A 21,318-nucleotide genomic window follows, 5' to 3' on the forward strand; every position below is an offset into this window, starting at 1 on the left:
AGGCTGACTCTTATTATTCTTCCCTTTTTAAATTGCACTATTGAATCCACTATGATGTATATTTTTTTTCATTTTTTCACTACGACCTAGTCTTAATAGTAGTAATAGTAGAAAAGTAGTTAACCATAAGGATATATATGAACCAGTGAAAAAAAAAAGGCAACAGAATAGCGCACTTTCCGCTGCTAATACATGAAAAGAAGAGATGGGCTATTGGCAAGGGTGAAAAAGTAAAATATGAGGGAGATTCAAACACAATTAATAAGAATAAACTAAGTTGGGTGGATTTAGTAGTTAATTCATTAGTTTCGCTTAAATAATTATGGAATGTTTGAATCTCTGTGTTGGAGAGAAATCATTAAAAACTCAAAAAAGACCCAAAAAAAAAACACAATTAAAAACCCATGAAATGTTAAATTTGAGATTCTTTTATCATTAAGAGAATTCTTTTGGTCAAAATGATATGTTGTTGGTGTTTATGGTAGTTCTTAACTAGTATTTTATTTTTTAGAGAAATATGTTTAAAAATTTAAATTTTAATTCGACGAATTGACTTACCTAATTTTTTTAAAATTTGTGAATTTAGTTGATATACTTTTTTAATTAGACAAATTTAAAATTTTAATATGATTCATTTCGTTGATAAATCGTTCGATAAATTCGACCTATCTTATCAGCATTTAATTTATGAGCATTATTTATGGATAATCTCGTTGAATTTCTAATTAGATTCATTTGTTTACCGTAATGTACCTTGATTTTCTAATTAGGGTAATTTGTTTTCTGCATGTGTGGAGAGAATTTTAGCCAATATGGTTACACTGCAAAGTATGAAAATTGTAAGGATGAATGGAAAGGGTATCTTTTTTTTTTTTTTTTTTTTTGGTAAAAGCTAAAAGCCTATTTATTTGTACTAGAATGATGATATATGCCATGCCATTGCTGGAAATTCTCTTTTAAGTAAGCCCAAGGCTTTGACAAGACAATAACCACAAAACAGAGATGAAAACTATTCTGCAATAATAATAATGGAGTTTTTCAAAGGCATCTATGTCCTTTTGCTTTGTTGCCAGACACCCTCTCTTCAAATATTAATGAATCCATGTCAATTTACTTTTTTAATAAAAATAAATTAAAAAGGGCTCTCAGCTTTCAGGATTCAAAAGAATATGCATGGATCTCTCTCTCTTTCTCTCCTTTTTAACCCTTCAATAGTTTTCTAACACCAAAACTTTTCAGCACTCAATTCCCAACTTTTTCCCTCCTTGCAAAGTTCTCCGGGTAATCAGTGGAGGTTCGTTTCAAGATTTTTTAATAAATTCTAAGAAATTATATTTCTAAAAAAATATTATATTTGAATATCATAAAAAATTTATTTGTTTAGTAGGACAAATGATTAGAAACTATTTTCAATATTTTCAAAAATAAATGGGGATAAATTTGTTTTACTATAGATATTTTAAAGAATAAATTCTTACTTTTTAAAATTACTTCAATACCAATAATAGGAAAAATTCTTAAGAACACAATAATTGAGAGATATAATAATTTTATATGTTAAATTTTATTGTCTTGATATGGGAATATAATTTTATGTTTAAGCAAAAAATATTCCTAAAAATAAGTTATTCATGAGAATTAAATTTTTAAAATTTAATTAAACATGTGAATATTATATTTACATAGACAATTTTCAAAAATAAATTAAAATTCCTTTAAACATTGACCCAATCTTCTTTCATATATATGTTAATTTTTCTTTTTATTTGAAATAAAGGAAAAATGTATAACCGAAAATTTTCGATCCACCTTACTAAAATGAGAAGAGAAATATTTTATAATCTCATAATAATAATAAATGAAGTATGCTGATGATTTTTTGGTGACTGAACATAACACAAAGAAAAAAAATCTAAGAAAAAGAGTAGTACTCCTCTCTAATAATAATGTCTAAATTATTAGGAGGCAGTAACCACTCTAGATACACTTGCTTGTTTAAAATAGCAGTCTTAGCCATTAAATCAGCCGCTCTGTTTGCAGTTCGCTGGATGAGCACTAAAGTAGCTGTCCAATTGCGCTGGAGCATCTCTTTGATTTTGTCAAGCAGATCAGAGTCATTCCTAATCATGCTGGTTGTGCCTCGCGAAACAAGAAGAAACGCATCAAGATTATCAGTTTCACATATGACCTCTTTGCACTCGCAATCCCAAGCCATAACAAGCCCTCTCCAAATAGCATGAAACTCACAACAGAGAACACTAGAAAGAGGTATACTGGCAGAACAACCTTTTATCCAAATTTCCATGCTGTCTCTAATAATACATCCAAAGCCAGCTAATTGCTCATTTTCAAAAACACTTGCATTGCAGTTCACTTTACAGACATTCATTGGAGGTGGTTCCCAGTTATATTTCAAAGAAGAAGGAATAATATGTTTTTGGTTGATAACAACATTAGAGAAATCTCGAGCAGCATGTTTAACTAAGTGAATAATTTTCTCCTTACTCCATGGATCATCTTGGTGGAAGATGTCATTGTTCCTATCCCTCCAAATCCACCAAAAGGCCGCTGCAAAGAGAAACTCATTTTTGTTGAGGTTAGAACGAATCCAAGACACAAAATCCAAATTAGAGTCCTCAACGGTCATTCCCAAATTGAAGCTAATCCAAATCTGACGAGCTTTTTGGCAAGTCCTAAAGCAGTGGTTAATATCCTCTAGAGCAAGATAACATCTCTGACAAAAATCAGAAGTAGAAATACCTCTTTGAAACCGGTAACTAGCTGTGGAAACTCCGTTGTTGAGGCAAAGCCAGAGCAGACACTTTATCTTCTCCGGTATTCTCAAGCGCCAAAGCCAAAGCCAATTTTCATTATCATTCCAGCCAAATTTCTTCTTCAATAGCCATTCATACCCGCTTTTAGTCGAGTAGGTGAGAGTATTTGAGTTTGTCCAAAACCAACCTGTTTTATCTCCTGCCTGCTTGATAGGATCAAAGAGCATCAAATCAAGTTTAACTTCTTCCGGAATCATTGTGCAAAGAATATCCCACCGCCAATGCCCAAGGTGCCAGACATCTTCTAATTTCAAGTGAGAATCAGAAATGTGCACAAAAGGAACCAAAGGAGCTAGCGTTCCACATGGTCGCCAAGCATGATACCAAAAGGATTGAGACATCCTGCCTGTACACCAATCAAAACCATCACGAAGCTTTTCTATTGTCTTATAAATCGCTCGCCAAGTGCTTGAAACATTATTAGAAAATTTGGGTGAAAAGCAAGAACTCCCAGATAAATATTTTGCCAACATAATTCTTACCCAAAGCTTATCTTTATTATGCAATAATTGCCAAACAAGCTTTCCGAGTAAAGCAAAATTTACACATTGAGTATCTCTAATTCCCAAGCCTCCATATTTTCTTGGAGTGACAACTTTGCTCCACTTGATCAAATTTAAGCAACGCTCCCCCACCTTTCCCTTCCACAAGAATTGTCTAAGTACAGAATCAATCTTTTGACAAACTGAAGTAGGAAAAAGAGTCACTTGCATCTGATAAATAGGAAGAGAAGAAGCAACAAATTTAATTAAGCAAAGCCTGCCTGCTCTATTAAGGAGCCGACCTTTCCAACTAGCCAGCCTATTCTTGATCTTCTCTAAAGAGTCCGAAAAAATAGATCTAGCAGCTCGAGGATGATTAAGGTTCACCCCCAAGTATTTGCCTAGGTCACTAGTAAAAGGAATATGAGAAACACCAGACAACATTTCCTTCCTTCTATTAGAGATATTTCTAGAACAAATAGCTTTAGATTTTTCAATGTTAACCTTCATACCTGAAGCTTTACAGAACAACTCCAAGGTGTGCACAACATTATGAACTTGACTTTTCTTCGCTTTACAAAAAAGGAGGAGGTCATCTGCAAACATCAAGTGAGAAACTCTAGGTCCCCCTCTAGAAACAGCCACACCATCCCAAATACCCTCGTCAACTTGTTTGGAAATGAAGCACGCCAATCTCTCCATGCCAAAACAAATAAATACGAAGAAATTGGATCTCCTTGCCTGAGCCCTCTGCGAGGTTGGAAGCTGTCCAATCTATTCCCATTCCAAAGGATGGAAAGATTTGAAGCCTGAACACAATTCATTACAAGCCGAATAATTAGAGAAGGAAAGCCAAAAGATTCAAGAGTGTGCTCAAGAAAATTCCAATCAACTCTATCATAAGCCTTTTCTAAATCAATCTTAAAAGCCATAGCTCCTTTTCTAGACTTTGTCCGCTTAAGAAAGTGAAGAACTTCTTGGGCGACAATAATATTATCAGGTGCTCCTCTACCATGAATAAACCCTCCCTAAGTTGGGCTAACAATCTCATCCAAAAATGGTCGTAATCTATTAACCAGCACTTTAGTCACTAGCTTATAAATTACATTACAAAGGCTTATTGACCGAAAATCCTTCAATCTAGTTGGAGGGTCGCACTTAGGGATAAGAGCAATCAAAGTTTCCAACAAAGAATGGCTTAACGTCTCCCCTAAGAATGCTTTCTGAACAGTACGCCATACCTCATGACCCACCACATCCCAATATTCCTTGAAGAAAAAAAACTTGAAAACCATCCGGCCCAGGAGCTTTGAATGAGCTCATATTATCCAGAGCTTCTTTAACCTCCAACATTGTTACTGGTTTAGACAAATTATCACAAGCATCCTGGCTAAGAGATGGCATAGGAATTTTTCCCATGCAATTAACCTCAACAGGCTCAGTAGAACAAAAAATATTTTTGAAGAAATGAACAACCTCCCTTTGCAAAACTTCCGGATCATCAGACCAAGACCCATCACTGACTAGCAACCCATGAACCTTGTTAGATTTTCTTCTAAGGATGGTTTGCATATGGAAAAAGCTATTATTTCTATCACCATACCGAACCCATTGATCCCTTGACTTCTGGTACCAAAGCAATTCTTCCTGGGCCAAAACTATATTATACTCAGCTCTCAATTCTTCCTCTTTGTGCTTCAGAATCGGATTATCGTCAGCTTCCATTTTCTGTTGAATACGATTCAAATAACCCTCCAATTCCCTCTTTTTAATAAAAATATTGCCGAAGACCGTAGAGTTGAATTCCAACGAAGCTTCTTGGACCCCCAACAACTTCCTATGGATGCCAAAGTCTGTACTATCCCAAGATTTCTGAACAATGGCCTTGTAATCAGGATGCGTTGCCCATGCCGCTTGGAATCTAAAAGGCCGGTTTCCTTTCTTGATAGGAACTCCTTGACATCGGATAAGTAGGGGACAATGATCAGAGTGGGAACGACTGAGAACTTCAACAAAAGCTTCTGGAAAAAGAAGGCGCCATTCTGTAGTACAACAAGCTCTATCCAATCTCTTTGCAATTTCTTTGTTTCCTTGAATTTTACGGAACCAAGTAAACCGTCTTCCAGAGGTTGTTAGATCAAAAAGACCACAAGAATCTAGAGTACTTGCAAAGATACTACTGCGATTTGAATAGAAATTACCCCCCTTCACCTCATGAACACTCAAAATATCATTAAAATCTCCAACCACCACCCACGGGTCCTGAATGCACAAACCAATATCAAGCAGATGACTCCATAATTCTACTCTATTAGTGGCTTGAGGGCTACCATAAACCGCACTGCAGATCCATCTTCGCCCACCACCATCAATTTCCAAAGTTACACATTGATTCATAGCCCAAAGAATTTTACAAGAAAATTTTAAATTAGCAGAGAGGAACCAAATTCCTCCCTTGTGTCCAACAGCATCTACAATCCCTACAGGATAATAGCCTAATCTCTCCCAAAATTCTTTCATAGTTTCAAACCCAATATGAGTTTCCACCAAAATAAAAAAAGTTGGTTGAAATTTTCGTACCAACTCCTTACAGTGTACCCGAGACATCTTATTTGACGCCCCCTAACATTCCAACTAATAATATTTAAATGGTCACAATCCATAAAAAATAAATTAAATAATTGGAATGTTTAATCATTCTACCTCACGTTGATGGACCTCTGTCTCCAAGTGTCTCTTTGTGGACTTGCACTGCAGAACCATCATTCTTCTGTTGAGGTTGGGTCTCCAAGTATGTTGTTGCACTAACTTTATCAAGCTCTTTTTGTACTCGAGAATCCATTGACAATGCTTCAGTAGGTGAGTTTTGAAGCGAAATAGGACGCTGTCTTTTGTGCCCTGCTTTAAAAAAGGGAGTACTCTGATCCTTGAAAGCCACCTGAGTTGTTCCCAAAGAGCCAAGCGTGGATGGAGGATCTTTCTTTTCCTTAGGCCCCACCTTTGCATTTGATAAGGGCTTCACCTTTGCATTTGATGAGGATCCAGCATGCATGTTATTAGACCCAAAAGAAAATTTTTTACTTACCAAATTGAAGCATATTGCTACATTGGCTTTTTTTGGCACCACATTGTGGCCTTTACCCACTTTTTCCTTGCCTTTTCTACTAACTGTAACCCATTCACCCTCTTTTACACGAGTATCCCTTTCCATACGTGAGTCTTGCAAATTATCATGCACAAAATCTGCTGCACCATGCTTCTCCATAATTGGAATTGAGTTGGCATTAATTTCAAATTCAAAAGATAAATTTTGATTTTTTACTGGGATTTGACTATCTTCCACCGTTTTCTCGTTGTTATCTACAGGAAAAAGTGACGGCAAATTTTTCTCCTTCACCATGCTTTCCTTCCCAATGCCATTGTTGTTCTCTTTCACACATTCTCTTGTGACATGCCCAAAGCAGCTACATTTTTCACAAATTAAATTCAAGTGCTCATATTCTATGTCATACATATGACCATCAACTTGAATTTTTTTTATAACTGGAAGTCCCAAGTTAATTTGCACACATGCTCTAGCATACTTTCCCCTCTCTGCAGACTTGGTGGCTAAGTCGATGCGGATCGGTTTGCCAACAACTGACGCAATCATTTTCATGGCTCTCTCTTGATAATAGTTAATGTTTAAACCTGTGATTCTTATCCAAACCATGGTAGACCCAAAAGTGTTTTCACAAGGTCTGAATGAAGAACTCCAAGGTTTAACCGCAACATAACTTCCAGTAATCATCCACGGTCCTCCAAGGAGAACTTTCTCTCTATCCTCCAAGAGATCAAATTTGACTAAGAAATAGCCAAAACCGACATCTAGTACCTCATATCCTCCTTTGGTTCTCCAGACGCCTTTAAGCCTGTGCGTGATCGTTGTATAGCTAAAATTTTTTCTAAGAACTTTGACCACGATGGCATCTTTGTAGGGCTCTGCCAATATCTCTTTTGCTTCCTCAGTGAACGTCACAGTTAGTATCTCCGAATCACCTTGCTTACCAACTACGGTAGCCATCTTATCCCCATCAAGAGAATCAGCAACCTCCAAAGCTCTCCTTGCTGAGGCACCAACAACTTTATCTCTGAACGATATTCGCTGACTTTGAGTCTTGTTACCATCTCCTTTAATCCTCTCCTTTTCACCTGATGCATGCCCCCCTCCGCTCTCCCTTTATTGCTTCCGCCGACATGGCCGGCTGCCTCGCTATGTGCCACCCTCGAAGACTCTCCCCCGCTCTCCCCACTCTCCATCTCTCTCGTACTAGGGTTTGTTTTTTGTTTAGTCGATAAGTATGCTGATGATTAGATAGACAGTTGCGTTAGGTAGATAACGAAAAACCTGAATAAGGTAAATAATAGATTGAAAATTTGGCCTGTTGAAAAAAAAAACTCCACCTAAATTATCCAACTAAAAAATCTTATTTAATAATTCAAAAGTTTTAACCATTCATTATATTTTAATTTATCAAAACACTAACTTTTTTCCCAAACCTTTTACTGTTGTTGCTGTCGCTTGGTCTCCAACTAGTCCCATCGTCACTGCCGAGATCCTCTTCATCGTCGTTGGTTTGTCAACAAGGACTCTCATCGGCATTGCTCTCCTCCAAACCGAAAACAAACGGTGCCGTTGGGTTCTTCCTCGCCGTTACTGCTTGGCTTGCCACACACCGTCACCGACGTCGGTCATTCTTAGTAAAAATAACCATCCAATTAAGGATAAAAATAATCATCCGCATATCCAGTGAATTAAACATCTAGCATATTTTATTTGCGTATAACTAAACCCAATCCAATCAAATAACCATCCACATAAGAATTAAAATAACCATCCGCACACCTATTAAAATGATCATTTAAACTAGCCATGATTAAATACCAAAACTTGAACTCAGGGAGGCGGCGAACAGAGGGACGAACTCATCGAAGCCCCTAGTGGGGAGTGTGGCACCATCGTAGAGTTTCTGAATTTCGGGATCAACCTGAGGGAAAGGAAGTCGATGAGGAGGTTGAACATATAAATTCTGAGGCCGTAGGAGATGATATAGAAGCCTTGGATTAAGTATACACACAAAACGTAGATACAAGCGATGATTAAGTAACCAATCCAACGGCGGAGCATGTGTGGCATGGTCTTGTCAAAAAAAATGTTGGTACTATTGTAACATCGTGAATTTTCATCGCGATATGGCACCATTCAGTGAGAAATAGTTGGCGGAGGTGGAAGAGATCGATGCCAGTGAGGAGTGTAAAACGACATTATTATTCGAGTTGGAATAGAGCCTGTTGCGATGGTGTCAAAATCTTTGCGGTAACGATGACGACGGTTGTGGGAGAAACTGACGCCATTAAAAGAAATTGGAGTACAAAATATATAATATGTAAATGTGTAACTATACGTAGTGATTTAGGTGCTAATTTTAATATTTTTAAATTTTAAAATTTAATAATAATTATTTAATTAATTAAAAATCTAATTTTTAATTTATCTTTTTTTTAAACTGTTATGTTATTCATTATATACATTGTTCCCTATAATTTTTTATATATATGAGACACGTACGAATGATGAGTACAAATAATATATAGGGTTTTTTCCAATAATAAAATAAAAAATATTATATTTTTGGACTTTAATTTTTTAAATATATTTTTTTTACATTTAAGTAAGTTGGCCGGACTCCGGCGAACTCTATAAAAAATTGGCAAGTTTGCCTTATTCTCAGCGAATTTTTATAGAGTTCGCCTAACCCCGGCGAACTCCACTCAAGTTTTTTTTGAAACATGCACTTTTAATCTATATCGTTGTCTAGAAAATAGTATATAGATTTACAAACAGTATATAAGAGTACACAAAATACAATACATAGACAACAAACATAGCTTCTTCAAGGATTTTTTTAATTATAAATTAAAAAAACATATGCCATATTTAACAATGGCAACCATTGTTATCGTCTCTAAAAATACATAGGTACACCGGAATAAGCCATATTTAACAAGAAATTTTTTAATTATAAATTAAAAAAAAAACTATTTCCCAAAAATAATCTACTTCAAATATATCAGATTGAAAAGTTAACAATGGTAACCATTATCATCGTTTCCAGAATACATAAGAGTACACAGAAATAACAATCCTTGTTATCTTTGGGAATTAGTTTTTTTTTTAATTTATAATTAAAAAAATTCTTGTTAAATATGGCTTATTCCGGTGTACCTATGTATTTTTAGAGACCATAACAATGGTTGTTATTGTTAAATATGGCTTATTTTTTTAATTTATAATTAAAAAAATTCTTGAAGAAGCCATGCTTGTTGTCAGTGTATATTTTTGTGTACTCCTATATACTGTTTGTAGATCTATATACTATTTTCTAGACAATGTTATGGATTAAAACTGCGTGCTTCAAAAAACTTGAGTGGAGTTCGCCGGAGGTTAGGCGAACTCTATTAAATTTATGGAATTCGTCAGGGCAAGGCGAACTTGTCAATTTTTATAAAGTTCATCGAGATCCGACGAACTTGCTTAAATGCAAAAAAAAAAAAAATCGTATTTGAAAAATTAAAGTCCAAAAAATATGTTTAGGAAAATAATAATTTTTTTTTATTTTATTATAGAAAAAAATCCATAATATATATGTATATATTTTGAAGACATTTGATTAACACATATTGATTAATATGATCATCATTATTAATCAAATCAAATCCAAGCTTTGGTTGATGAAGGGTGGCAAATGGTGGTTTGCACCCCCAACACCAAGGAAATCCCTAGTTTGCCCTCCTCCACTCTCCTCATTCGGCATTACATGTCTCCTCTTTGAAGGGAGCATTTGTGACAATTCATTGTTCTCTGGCTCTGTATTAATAGTATTACTACTACTTGTTAGCACCAAACTTGAACCATACACCCCACAAAACTTATTGTTATTCCCATCTTGCCCTTGACCACTACCATTGCTGCATTTCAACCCTAATGCCTCCAAGAATGATGATGGATCACTTGAGGTTGCACCAACTTGAGCGGCTTTCTGCAACAATGCCGTCGCCGACATGTTTGCCGACGAAGAAGAAGCACATGTTTGATGGGGTTGATGTTGTGAGCTATACAATGAAGGAACACTAACAATGCTTCCTAGTATTGGAAGCGATGTAGTAGTAGTACTAGTAATAGTAGTATCGCTACTTAGATCTTGGCTTGGATTGGTCGAAATTTTCGATCCGAATACCCAGTTCAGATGGTAATTATTGTTATTAGTGGCCATCGTTGCTTCTTGACGATGATGATGATGATGGTCCATCCAAAGGGATAATCCTCTTGTTGTTGTTTGGTTATTTCTGGCTTCTTCAGGGAATGGAATTGGCTTATTGCAAATTGAAGCAAATTGGGTTGCCATGTTATTATTATTATTATGATGAGGGGCCATGGAGGTTCCTATCATGTTATTGTAACCAATAATGTTATTGCTATTATTATTAGCCCCTAATGTTGAGTTGTTTATGCTTGATGCTGCATTTACCCTAGCTGTTTCTTCTGCCAATGCATCACAAAATGCCCTGTGAGTTATGAAGCTATCCCTCCTGCAAATAATAGCAATACTAACATTAATGATAGAGATTATTGCAGTCACATTTAGTCAATATTATAATAAGTTACTAAATAAATTTATTAGAAAGCTCACTAAAAATAAACTTTTGTTAAATTTAAATTTCGAATTTTTTTAATTGAATTTTGGTAGCTCTTATTTTTAAGAGTTTTAGATTTTTTTTTAATATATTAAATGCGATGTGAAATATTGACTCTTTCTATATTTTTTGTTGGTTATGATTATGTGAAAACAAATAAGATTTTTTTCTAGGAGAGGCATGTAACCTATAAAGTATGGACATTTTATTGATTTGTTGTGTCCGCGTGTCGGACACATTTCGAACAGGACACTTATTGACACTCGTCAGACATGCGTGTCTATTGTATCGTACTATGTCTTAAAAAAAATAAAAAAAATTTTTCCGGACACGTTTAGACACACTAAAATACTATCATGTGTCAGCGTGTCCAATTTTATTCTTAACATATATTTTTGAAATAAATTTACATATAGTATATAATATTATTTATTAAAACAAAAAATATTTTAAATATTTAATATAATTAAAATAAAATATAAAAAAAATTAAAAAAATTAATTTATATTTTAATATCAATAAAATATCAAAATATTATTACAATTTATCTAAAAATTATTTTATATTTTATATATATACATATCTTATATCTTATAAAATTTTAAAATTTAAGTATTGGCGTGTTCCGTATCGTCTGGTATCCCGTGTTCATAGCAGATAACAAATCTAACTCGAGTGTTTAGCAAAAATTTCCAAATGGCACTTATTAATTACTTGATATAGCAAGACTACGGCATTGATTAGTATCAAACAAAACTTAAACACATTCTCACATACATATATATAAGGTAATAAGCTAAGGTTAAGTAAGATAATTCCAAACCGTGATCTTTTGTCGTCTAGGACTATAGGATCATCACAAAAGAAGCTAAGCCTTATCAAAGAGAGAAAAAAAAGAAGACTTGTGTATGTGTGTGGCATCTTTCAAGCCCTTTAATTTGTTTGAACTACAAAGACTCTTCTACCTTTTTTCACTCTTAAAAGCCAAATAGAGCAATATAGACAGCAGGCACCCACAACTCATAAAACCACATATCTAGTACACACAAGAAACGACAAAGAAACGCATAGATAAAGAGAAAGAGAACATCGTTTTTCACACTCTACTTAGATACTAGTTTAACTAGAAAAGATAACACTAATGGTATATCTCTAATACTAAATCGGATATCTTTAAACTTTCATTGTATATATTGTACCAATATTTCATTACTTTCTCATTAAATTATTTAACAGTTTTTAAATTAGACGTGAGTTTTTAATGATAAACAAGGATAAAAACACAATTACAAACACAACCTTATTTAAAAGGATTAGGGTTAGTTAATTACCGTGAAAAGATGGTTCCACAATCACACTTGTATTCTCTTGTACCACAGGTTTTGGAGTGGGCTTTCCAATCGGACTGAACCGCGTAACGCTTCGAGCATTTGTCGCACTTCCACTTCTTCTCGCCGTGCTTCCGGCAAAAGTGCTTCTTGATTCCGGTCAAGTCTCCCAAAGCCCTTGAAGGGTGGTTGTGGACACATGTTTTCTCCGGACACACGTATACACGCTTCTTTGGTTCTTTATTTGTTCTTTGTTTTAGCTTCCATGGAAGGTTGTGTCCTCTTCTATGGAGTTGAAGGTTTTGATCCCTTTGGAAACCCTTCCCACAGGTTTCACACAAGAACCTGTTTGTAGCCATTAGAGTCTTTGGTGATAAGGCTATTACTTCCGCTTCCGGATCTGATCATCAGTATAGATGATAAAAAAATCACTCTTATTCCGCGTTAACACGGGATTCGAAAAAGCACAATATCCAAAAAATTGAATGTATCTTAATAACTATATCAGTAACTGTTTTTACAGTTTGAATTCGTGACCTTTAGACAATTCAACCGTTGTTCTAAGGCTCACCTTCACTCGTGAATCATGATATAAAAAGAAAAACAAAAGAAGCTATATACATGCCTGGGTTTCCTGGGAGGTTTCTCTTCCTCTTCAAAGAAGGAGGAGGAGGAGTAGTAGTTGGATTCTGATTCTGATGATGAGGGAAACCGTTTGAGAGTTCTCCATGATCCATATTTTCAAGGATCAGCATCTCTCTTGTATAGTAGTTTGTTTATGTTGAGTTCTGAGTATGTATGAGTTAGTTTAGAATATATGCATATGAATATATATGAGGCTGCAACCCTAAAGTAAGTTAACTTGATGAAGTGATGATATATGAAACAAGATGGGATCTCTGAATTGTGTCTCTCGCTCTCTCTCTTACAAATATTTGTTATCTACTTTTTAGGTGGAATAAAATAAACCAAGATGCTATGGGAGGCAGTGAAAAGTTAATTAATTAATTAATTAAAATTTAAAGAAGGGAGTGATAGAGAAGATGATAAAGGAGGGGGGCAAATAATGGGAAAGAGAAAGAGGGGGAAGGTGAAGCAAAGGTGTATGATGACACATATGATGAGGGAAGAAAGTTAATCTCCATTTTGGAATGATTATCCCATAATTTGTGTTGTTTGTTGCTTTTTTTTTTTGTTTTTGTTTTCTTTAATTCTTTAATCCTTTCGCATCCAATAAGCCATTTTCATAGATTTTTAATCTATTCTTATATACTTTTTTCTTGTTTAATGTATTAATTTGAGCATTCCCTTTCCAAATCATTTTTCATTTTATGAAAAGATATACGTAAACAATTCTTAACCAACAAACTTTAAACAATTGTAATCAATAATTATTAATTAATAACAATTAATTAATAAAAAATATAATTTAAAAATGTTTATTGACTTATTGTTAACTAAACCTTATTAATTACTTAGAGAGATTGTCATTTTATATATACATATTCAATATATATGTCCCATTTTCACATACTTTATTTTTGGGATAAAATTGTTTTTTCCTATTTTTTTTTCCTTGCAAAAGTTGCATCATATAGTACAGTTGCCATTTTATGTTTAAGAGTTCATTTTATATTCAGTATTAACAAAATGTTTCTAATATAAAACTACTTCTATCAAGAGTTTAAGTTTACAAGAGAAAATTGTATATAAATAATTATATTTTTATTAATATATTTTTTCATGCAAGAATTTTTTTTAAATATATATATATATATTGCTTTATACTGAAATTTTTTTTTTGGGAATCAACAAGAATTGACTATAATTATTTTTTAATCATAAAAATTTTGATATTATGTCATGAAATTACTTTTTTTTTTAAAATTTAAGCTAATAAAAAAACATAAATAATTATATCTTTAAGTTAGATCTAATAACATATATAGGTCAATACTTAATTAAAGGATCTAGTAAGATAAATATTGAAAATATATAATAATTATATATACAATTTAAATAAGCGGCTATGCTACATTGGTATATAGTTGTTTGAATATATATATAGGTTTGCTGAAAGAGCATTATTTTCTTGTCATGTTACAAGAAACTTGGATTACCCTCATTATCATGACTTGCAGCCATTTAAATCAAAGCAAATAGAAAAGCTGTTACTGTCATAAAGAGGAAAAATATCATTTCGTCTCGTGTGTGTGAGTGTGACTACAGAGAGCGAGTAACATATATAGTTCAATCACTAACACACCTTTTATAATGTTCATTTTCCATAGTTGAACCCCCCACCCCCCCAAAAACCAAAAAAAAAAAAAAAAAGGAAAAAAAAATTCATATTCCATAAAAAAGGCATAATAATAATGTTGAGTAGTCTCCTCAGTCAAAGTGAAAGTTCTCAGGTGATCATTTCCCGAAGAAGATTGATATATGTATATAGATTCCAAAACAATGTAACTGTGATAATATAATTGTAACATGCATATTCAAAGGAATTAAAGAAAGTGAACTAGCTAGGTTTTTTAATGTACTTCTTCTATAGCTACACATTGCTAATTTTCTTTTACTATTTTCTTTTTGATTGGAAATGATCTATATTTATATTATTCTCTGAAAAATAGGCATAATGCACGTGTGTACATGCACATTGAACTGTCAAAGAAGGTAAAATCCAAAGGAAACGACGAAAAAAACACACAAAGAAAAAGAAAAGGGAATAATCGTCCATCATGACAACTTGAACATGTCTCATATTGGCTGTATTTCTTCCCTTCTTTAATTTAGATTTTAATATAACATCATCATAGATCAAATAAACTATATAACAATAGTTAATTTCTTGTTCTTGATTCAATTCTTATTATTTATTATATATGTACAATATTGTTGTTTTCATTCAATCACATAGGTATCGCAAAAGTTAGAGAATTAACTATTACTTTATAGGAAAATTTTCACATGTTACATCCACTTTATTGAAATACTGCTATGCCATGTACGAAACGGTAGCTGGTAAAACATTGGTTATGTAGCAAATAATGCAATACCTAAAATATCCTTGAAACAATGTGTAAAAAGACTGAATGGCACTGAGTCTATTGACACAGCATTGACCATCGGCTTTGTTGTTTTATGTTGATAGAGTTTCAACTTTTAAGGCAACCCGCGCTGTACATGGCTTGCAGCTAATGGGCTAATTTATCTAGTACTATGCAAATATTTCTACTAATTAACACATGGATATGCATCTATTAAAATGTCATGTTTTTTTTACATCAATTTGCATACATTTAACCATTTTATTTAATCTCTTTACTTATAAAAAGTTTAACATAATTTGTAATTCATTAAATTTTTATATTTCTTATTTTAAATAAAATTTTAAATAAAAATTTTCATTAATTTAGTCAACTTCTTTTTCTAATGAATTCTTTTTTATATCTAAAATCTTTTTATTTTATCTACATTTACCTTTTTATTTTTAATTTTTTTATCTAAAAGTTATTTGATATTTAATATTCCTTTTTCAAAATAAGTATCTTTTTTTTTTAATTTTATTAAAAAGTTAGTATATCTAAATAAAATAAATATTTGAATACATTATTTTTTTTTAAATGAATCTAAGAGATTAAAAAGCAGTTATTTTGGCATATAAGAATGATTGAATATTTTTCCAAAAATATAATGTCACGAGTCAAGACTTTATATATAACAAGTGTAATTACCCGTACCATGCACGTGATAAGATTGAAATTCTAATTTTAAATTATTTTTTAAATTAATTTGAATTATAATAATTTGATTAATAAAAAAAATATGTTATGTATTGTTTGTTTATTTTTTTAATCTAGTGTTAATTGGATTAACTCTAAAATAGTTATTAATCGGTTTTAATAATTTACTTCCTTCAATAAATCAGACATATATACTGAATGTGATCATAAATAATATAGTAATAGTTAAATCCACTAACAAATATATTGGTTATTATCACACTATAAAATAAATTAAATATAAAGGCTATTAGCACTTATAAATCTATAAAATCGCACTGTCTTTAATTCGTGCAAGGGTTTACTTATCAAATAAACTTAAAATATGAACAAAAAATATTTATAAAATGGACCTAGCATCATTTGAAAGAATCATAAAAAATAATCAACTTATCTTATTATTCATGAGAACCATTTCTATATGTAAGTCGTCTTGTTCTTGTCAAATTTAGATAAGACTTTCCATAATCTTATATATTAATTTTGTTATATATATATATATATATATATATATATATATATATATATATATATATATATAACGGTCTTTTTCTTAATATATATACATATACATAAATAATTCTATGCATATACATAAATAAAAGAATATATGAATTATATTTTGTTAAACTCTATATTACCGGTTATTAAAAATATTTAAATCACATATATTAATTATTTTTTATTATAATTATTTTGTTTTATATATATATGATTATTTTTTATTCTACAATCGTGCAATAATTTTTAATTTTTTATATCCATATATATTCCTCAATTCCGGTCCCATTCATACGCATATTAACAGTTTTTTTTCTAGTAGTGATGTTTTAATTTTTCGTTTTTTTTCACGTATCTTTCTTTTTTTTAATAGTGATGTTTTAATATTTTTTTTAATATATTTTTCTTAATAATTACATTACTAATATGAAATATAAAATGAAAAAAAAATGATACATATATCTAAGAAAGAAAATAAACTTAAAAATCAGAAAAAAAATTATATTAAAAAATGTAAAAATAATATATTCAAAAAGAATAGTCGTAATATATAAATTGAGTCAACAATTTAAATTTCTCTAAAACTAATTTAATCAAATACCAATATCAGAAATAAATTACTTAAATAATATTTAATCTATTCTAGTTCTTAGACACGTATAGATTAGAGTCATTATCGTAACGACAACCAACCGAAACAACATTGTAAGTTCGATCATTTAGAATTCGTACAAATTCAGACCATTCTCTTGTTCTTTGAAAATCTTCTGTATCTTTGATAGAGTTGAATCGCAATTCCTTTTAAGGAAAAAGAGTTACGGAGGTGGCTTTGATGTGTTGGAGACCAAACTCCGGAAGTCACTATTTATATTTGAGTGTGACACCCATTAAACTCGAAAGGCCAAATAAAATAGTATCTCATTTAATTCTAAATCAAAAGTAATAATGACTTATTTAATTCAGCATTTATCATAATAAATGAGATGACTATTATATAAGTCATTTAATGTAAAATAACTTAATTTGCGATTATAATTAATATATGTATTGAGAATAAATAGATTAGGAAATAATAATTTCGTAGCAAAATAATCATTCAATTTGAATTACAATTAATTGATTGATAGAAATTATAATAAATTGTATGATATTTAAATAATTAACCAAATCAATTAGTTGATATAATTAATTTATTATAATAAATTGAATTTAATGAGTTAAAAGAAATTAATCAAAAAACACCATTAGAAACATGCTACGTCATTAAGTGCAGAAATTTAACTTTTATATAATAGAATAAATATTTACAAATTATTATATTAAACACAGACTAAAAAAAATATACTAAATAAAATAAAAATATCAATGGTAAAATATAACCTAAAAATCACTTAAAAAAGAATTAATATAAAATAAAATCATAGAAAAATATTAGCAAAATTAAGATAAAAAACAAAAATAAAAAATTACAAATACTTTACGTGAAGTACAAAATAGAGAAGAAAAAAAGGGATATATAAAATAATAAGATAATAAATTGAATTAATTGAGTTTATTTATTTCATTGCTTTATATATTTATTTACTAAATAATTTAATATTTATCTCAATCAAATTAAATAACAAATTAGTTATAATTAATTTGGTTTAATGAATCAAACAAAATTTAAAATAATTTGATATTTACTCTAATTAAATAACATATTTAAAGTTATGATTAATGTAATTTAATGAATCAAATAAAATATTAAATGATAAAATATTTATCCTAATTAAATCAAATTACATAATTGATTAGTTATAATTAATACAATTGAATGAATTAAACACATTAAATTGAAAAATAATTTAATTAATTTGTGTCTCAAGAAAACATTTTAAAAATATTTATTTTTCAATAACTTTTATAAAATATTTTTTTCTAATATTTTTAACCTATGGTCTAAAGGCACAGTTATAATAAGATTATTTAAAAACAACGTAAAGATGACACATTTTTTTGTTAATCAGAAGTTAAAAAAAAAAAAACTTTATAAGAATGATTGTATATTTTTCCAAAAATATAATATCACGAGTCAAGACTTTATATATAATTAATGAGATTATCCTAACTTCAAAAATGATATGAATTCTTTAATTAATGCATGCATGATACTAAAATTTTAAATATATTAGATTATATAAATATCATAATATTATTTTTAGAAGTAATTTTTATTTTAAAAATTTTAATTTTAAATTGCTTACCTGCTGATTATATAATGTATATTTTACAAGGGACAATTATTTATAAAATTAACAAGACTTTATTACTAACAAATAAACCCATAACTCTATAGCTATGTGCAACTATTTAATGTTATTTATGTATATATGTCTTTTCCTTTATTGTACGAAAATGCTTTCATTTATTATGTATATGTTTCGGGTTTATTAATATTTAAATATAGTAAGAAAAATATGAATTTAAATACAAATATAAAATATAATTTTTTGAACATATATTTTTTATTTTTAAAATTAATTTAATTGTACATTTGCATATTGGATCGGATCGAATCTGATCAGATCTCGAAAATATCCATAAAATATAAAAAATATTTTAAAAACTTATTTTGATTAAAAAATATCAATAATTTTTTTTACTTTTTTTAATTTATTTATTTTTAAAATATTATTAAACATACTTTTCTTAAATAATAAAAATAAAATAATACAACATATATAATAATTATTAGTTGAAATAAAACATAAAAAAATATTTATTTATTTATTTATTTTTGCAAATCCGCATATATACGGATTCCTATATAAAATTTGCAATCCGATCTTATTAGTGTACAGATCGAATCAGTATCTGCAATTTTCAGATAGGATTCAGATAAATACTGCGGATATACGGATCAGATCTGATCCATAAACACCCCTAAATGTTTAAAAGTATAGCTAAAAATATATTGTTAGATTATTGCTAGACTAAAGAAATTGAACTAATGGCTAAAAGTGTCAATTTGATTTATTATGTTTATATTATTTCTTTTATAAAAAGTAACATGATATGATTATTTATAATTTTGATTTTATTTCAACTAAATACTATTTCACTTATTTTTTCTTAGAAATGTTTTTTTTTAATTCTATAATGTCATAAGTTCATTTAGAAAAAAATAAAATGGCTAAATATTATAAAGTATAAATTTTTTATTTAACAATGACTTTCATAAAAAATAATAAAAGGTTATTATTTTTAGTTTTATTGGTGTCACTTGATCACTTATATATAAAATCTTTGATTCAAATTCTTAAGAGTAAAAAGAGTATTTTTATACTTTTTTTAGAAAAAAATCAACACATTATAAAGATCTTAATATTCCAAACATCTTTATATATATATATATATGGTAGAAGTGTGTTTAGATTTATCGTGTATATATTAAATAATTGATGAATTAAACATAAAATTTACTTTAAATATAAGTAATTTTAATTTATAGTAAAAATAAGAGAATTGAAATCATAAACTAGTTAATTTTATGTAGTTACTAATAAAAATATATATGATACTATTTAGAAATCATCTCAAAATAAAACTCGTTTTTTTATTCATGAGAAAAATTTCATTATATTTTTTTTTATCTTTTTGCTTTAACTTGAATATATGTATAAGAAATTAAATAATGTTAAATAGGACATACATCATCTTTATAAAAAAAAGTTGCATTTAATTTTTGGTTGCAATAAATAGGATGATAAAAAATAACTTTTATTATTATTATTATTATTATTATTATTATTATTATTATTATTATTATTATTATTATTATTATTATTATTATTATTATTATAGTGTCATATTTCTAATAGCATATAATAAACTATACTTGTTAATTAAACCAAAATATCGTAGCATTTGTTTTTTCTTATCTATACACACGTATAATTGATAATCATTTTAAAATATAGAAATAATTATTAAAAAATATTAATATATATTTTTTAGACTTACAGTATATTTTTTAATATAACTAAAAATCATTAAATAATATTAATCAAAATTGAATATTGATTAATTGTCCAAATTATCAAATATTTTTTTATTTTTATACTAGTTGCATATTTATTTTTGTTTGGTTTTAATATATGAAAGGGTTATTAGAAAAGCGTGACTTCAAACTTAGTCTCAGCTTACTCTAGTACTCTACAACATATTATGGCTTGAAAAAGAAAAGGCTAAAAATTTGCAATGCAAATACAAGTTGCACAAACATGGAATTTTGAACCAATTCAAACTGGAGAAAGAAACGACCGGTTGCATATGCTTGGTGAACTTTTCAAATTGCATGCTTACAATAATTTTGATAACTCAATCTGAACCATATAAATTATTTAATATAAATTTCAATGGCTAAAAGAATTGAAATACCAGTATGCCAGAAAAGTACAATGATATACCGGAAAACCTTCCTACTTTATATATATTTAAGGATTGTTAATTTGTTGTCAATTTCAGACAGTATTTATATATAGATATTTTACTTTATAGCTTTTCGTCAGCATCTTTTACGTACTGTTTCTTTTTCTTTTACATAAAAATTTAACATAATATAGATGGAAATGTTTAACCAGTGGATATCTCATATCTATGGAATATGGCC

General features: G+C 29.7%; 1 protein-coding gene across 1 annotated transcript; it reads right to left on the bottom strand.

Annotated features, from left to right (window-relative positions):
* Positions 1-10,026: 10,026 nt before the first annotated feature.
* Positions 10,027-13,485, bottom strand: LOC107608072 (zinc finger protein MAGPIE-like). The gene is made up of 3 exons (XM_016309963.3): positions 13,004-13,485; positions 12,382-12,778; positions 10,027-10,945 (listed from the first exon to the last, which is right to left on the bottom strand). The coding sequence occupies exons 1-3, from the start codon at positions 13,131-13,133 to the stop codon at positions 10,063-10,065; spliced, it is 1,410 nt and encodes a 469-aa protein (XP_016165449.1). The 5' UTR covers positions 13,134-13,485; the 3' UTR covers positions 10,027-10,062.
* Positions 13,486-21,318: the final 7,833 nt, after the last annotated feature.

Source organism: Arachis ipaensis, chromosome B7 (assembly GCF_059453495.1).
Source record: "Arachis ipaensis isolate K30076 ecotype BB chromosome B7, ASM5945349v1, whole genome shotgun sequence".
Taxonomy (NCBI): Eukaryota; Viridiplantae; Streptophyta; class Magnoliopsida; order Fabales; family Fabaceae; genus Arachis; species Arachis ipaensis.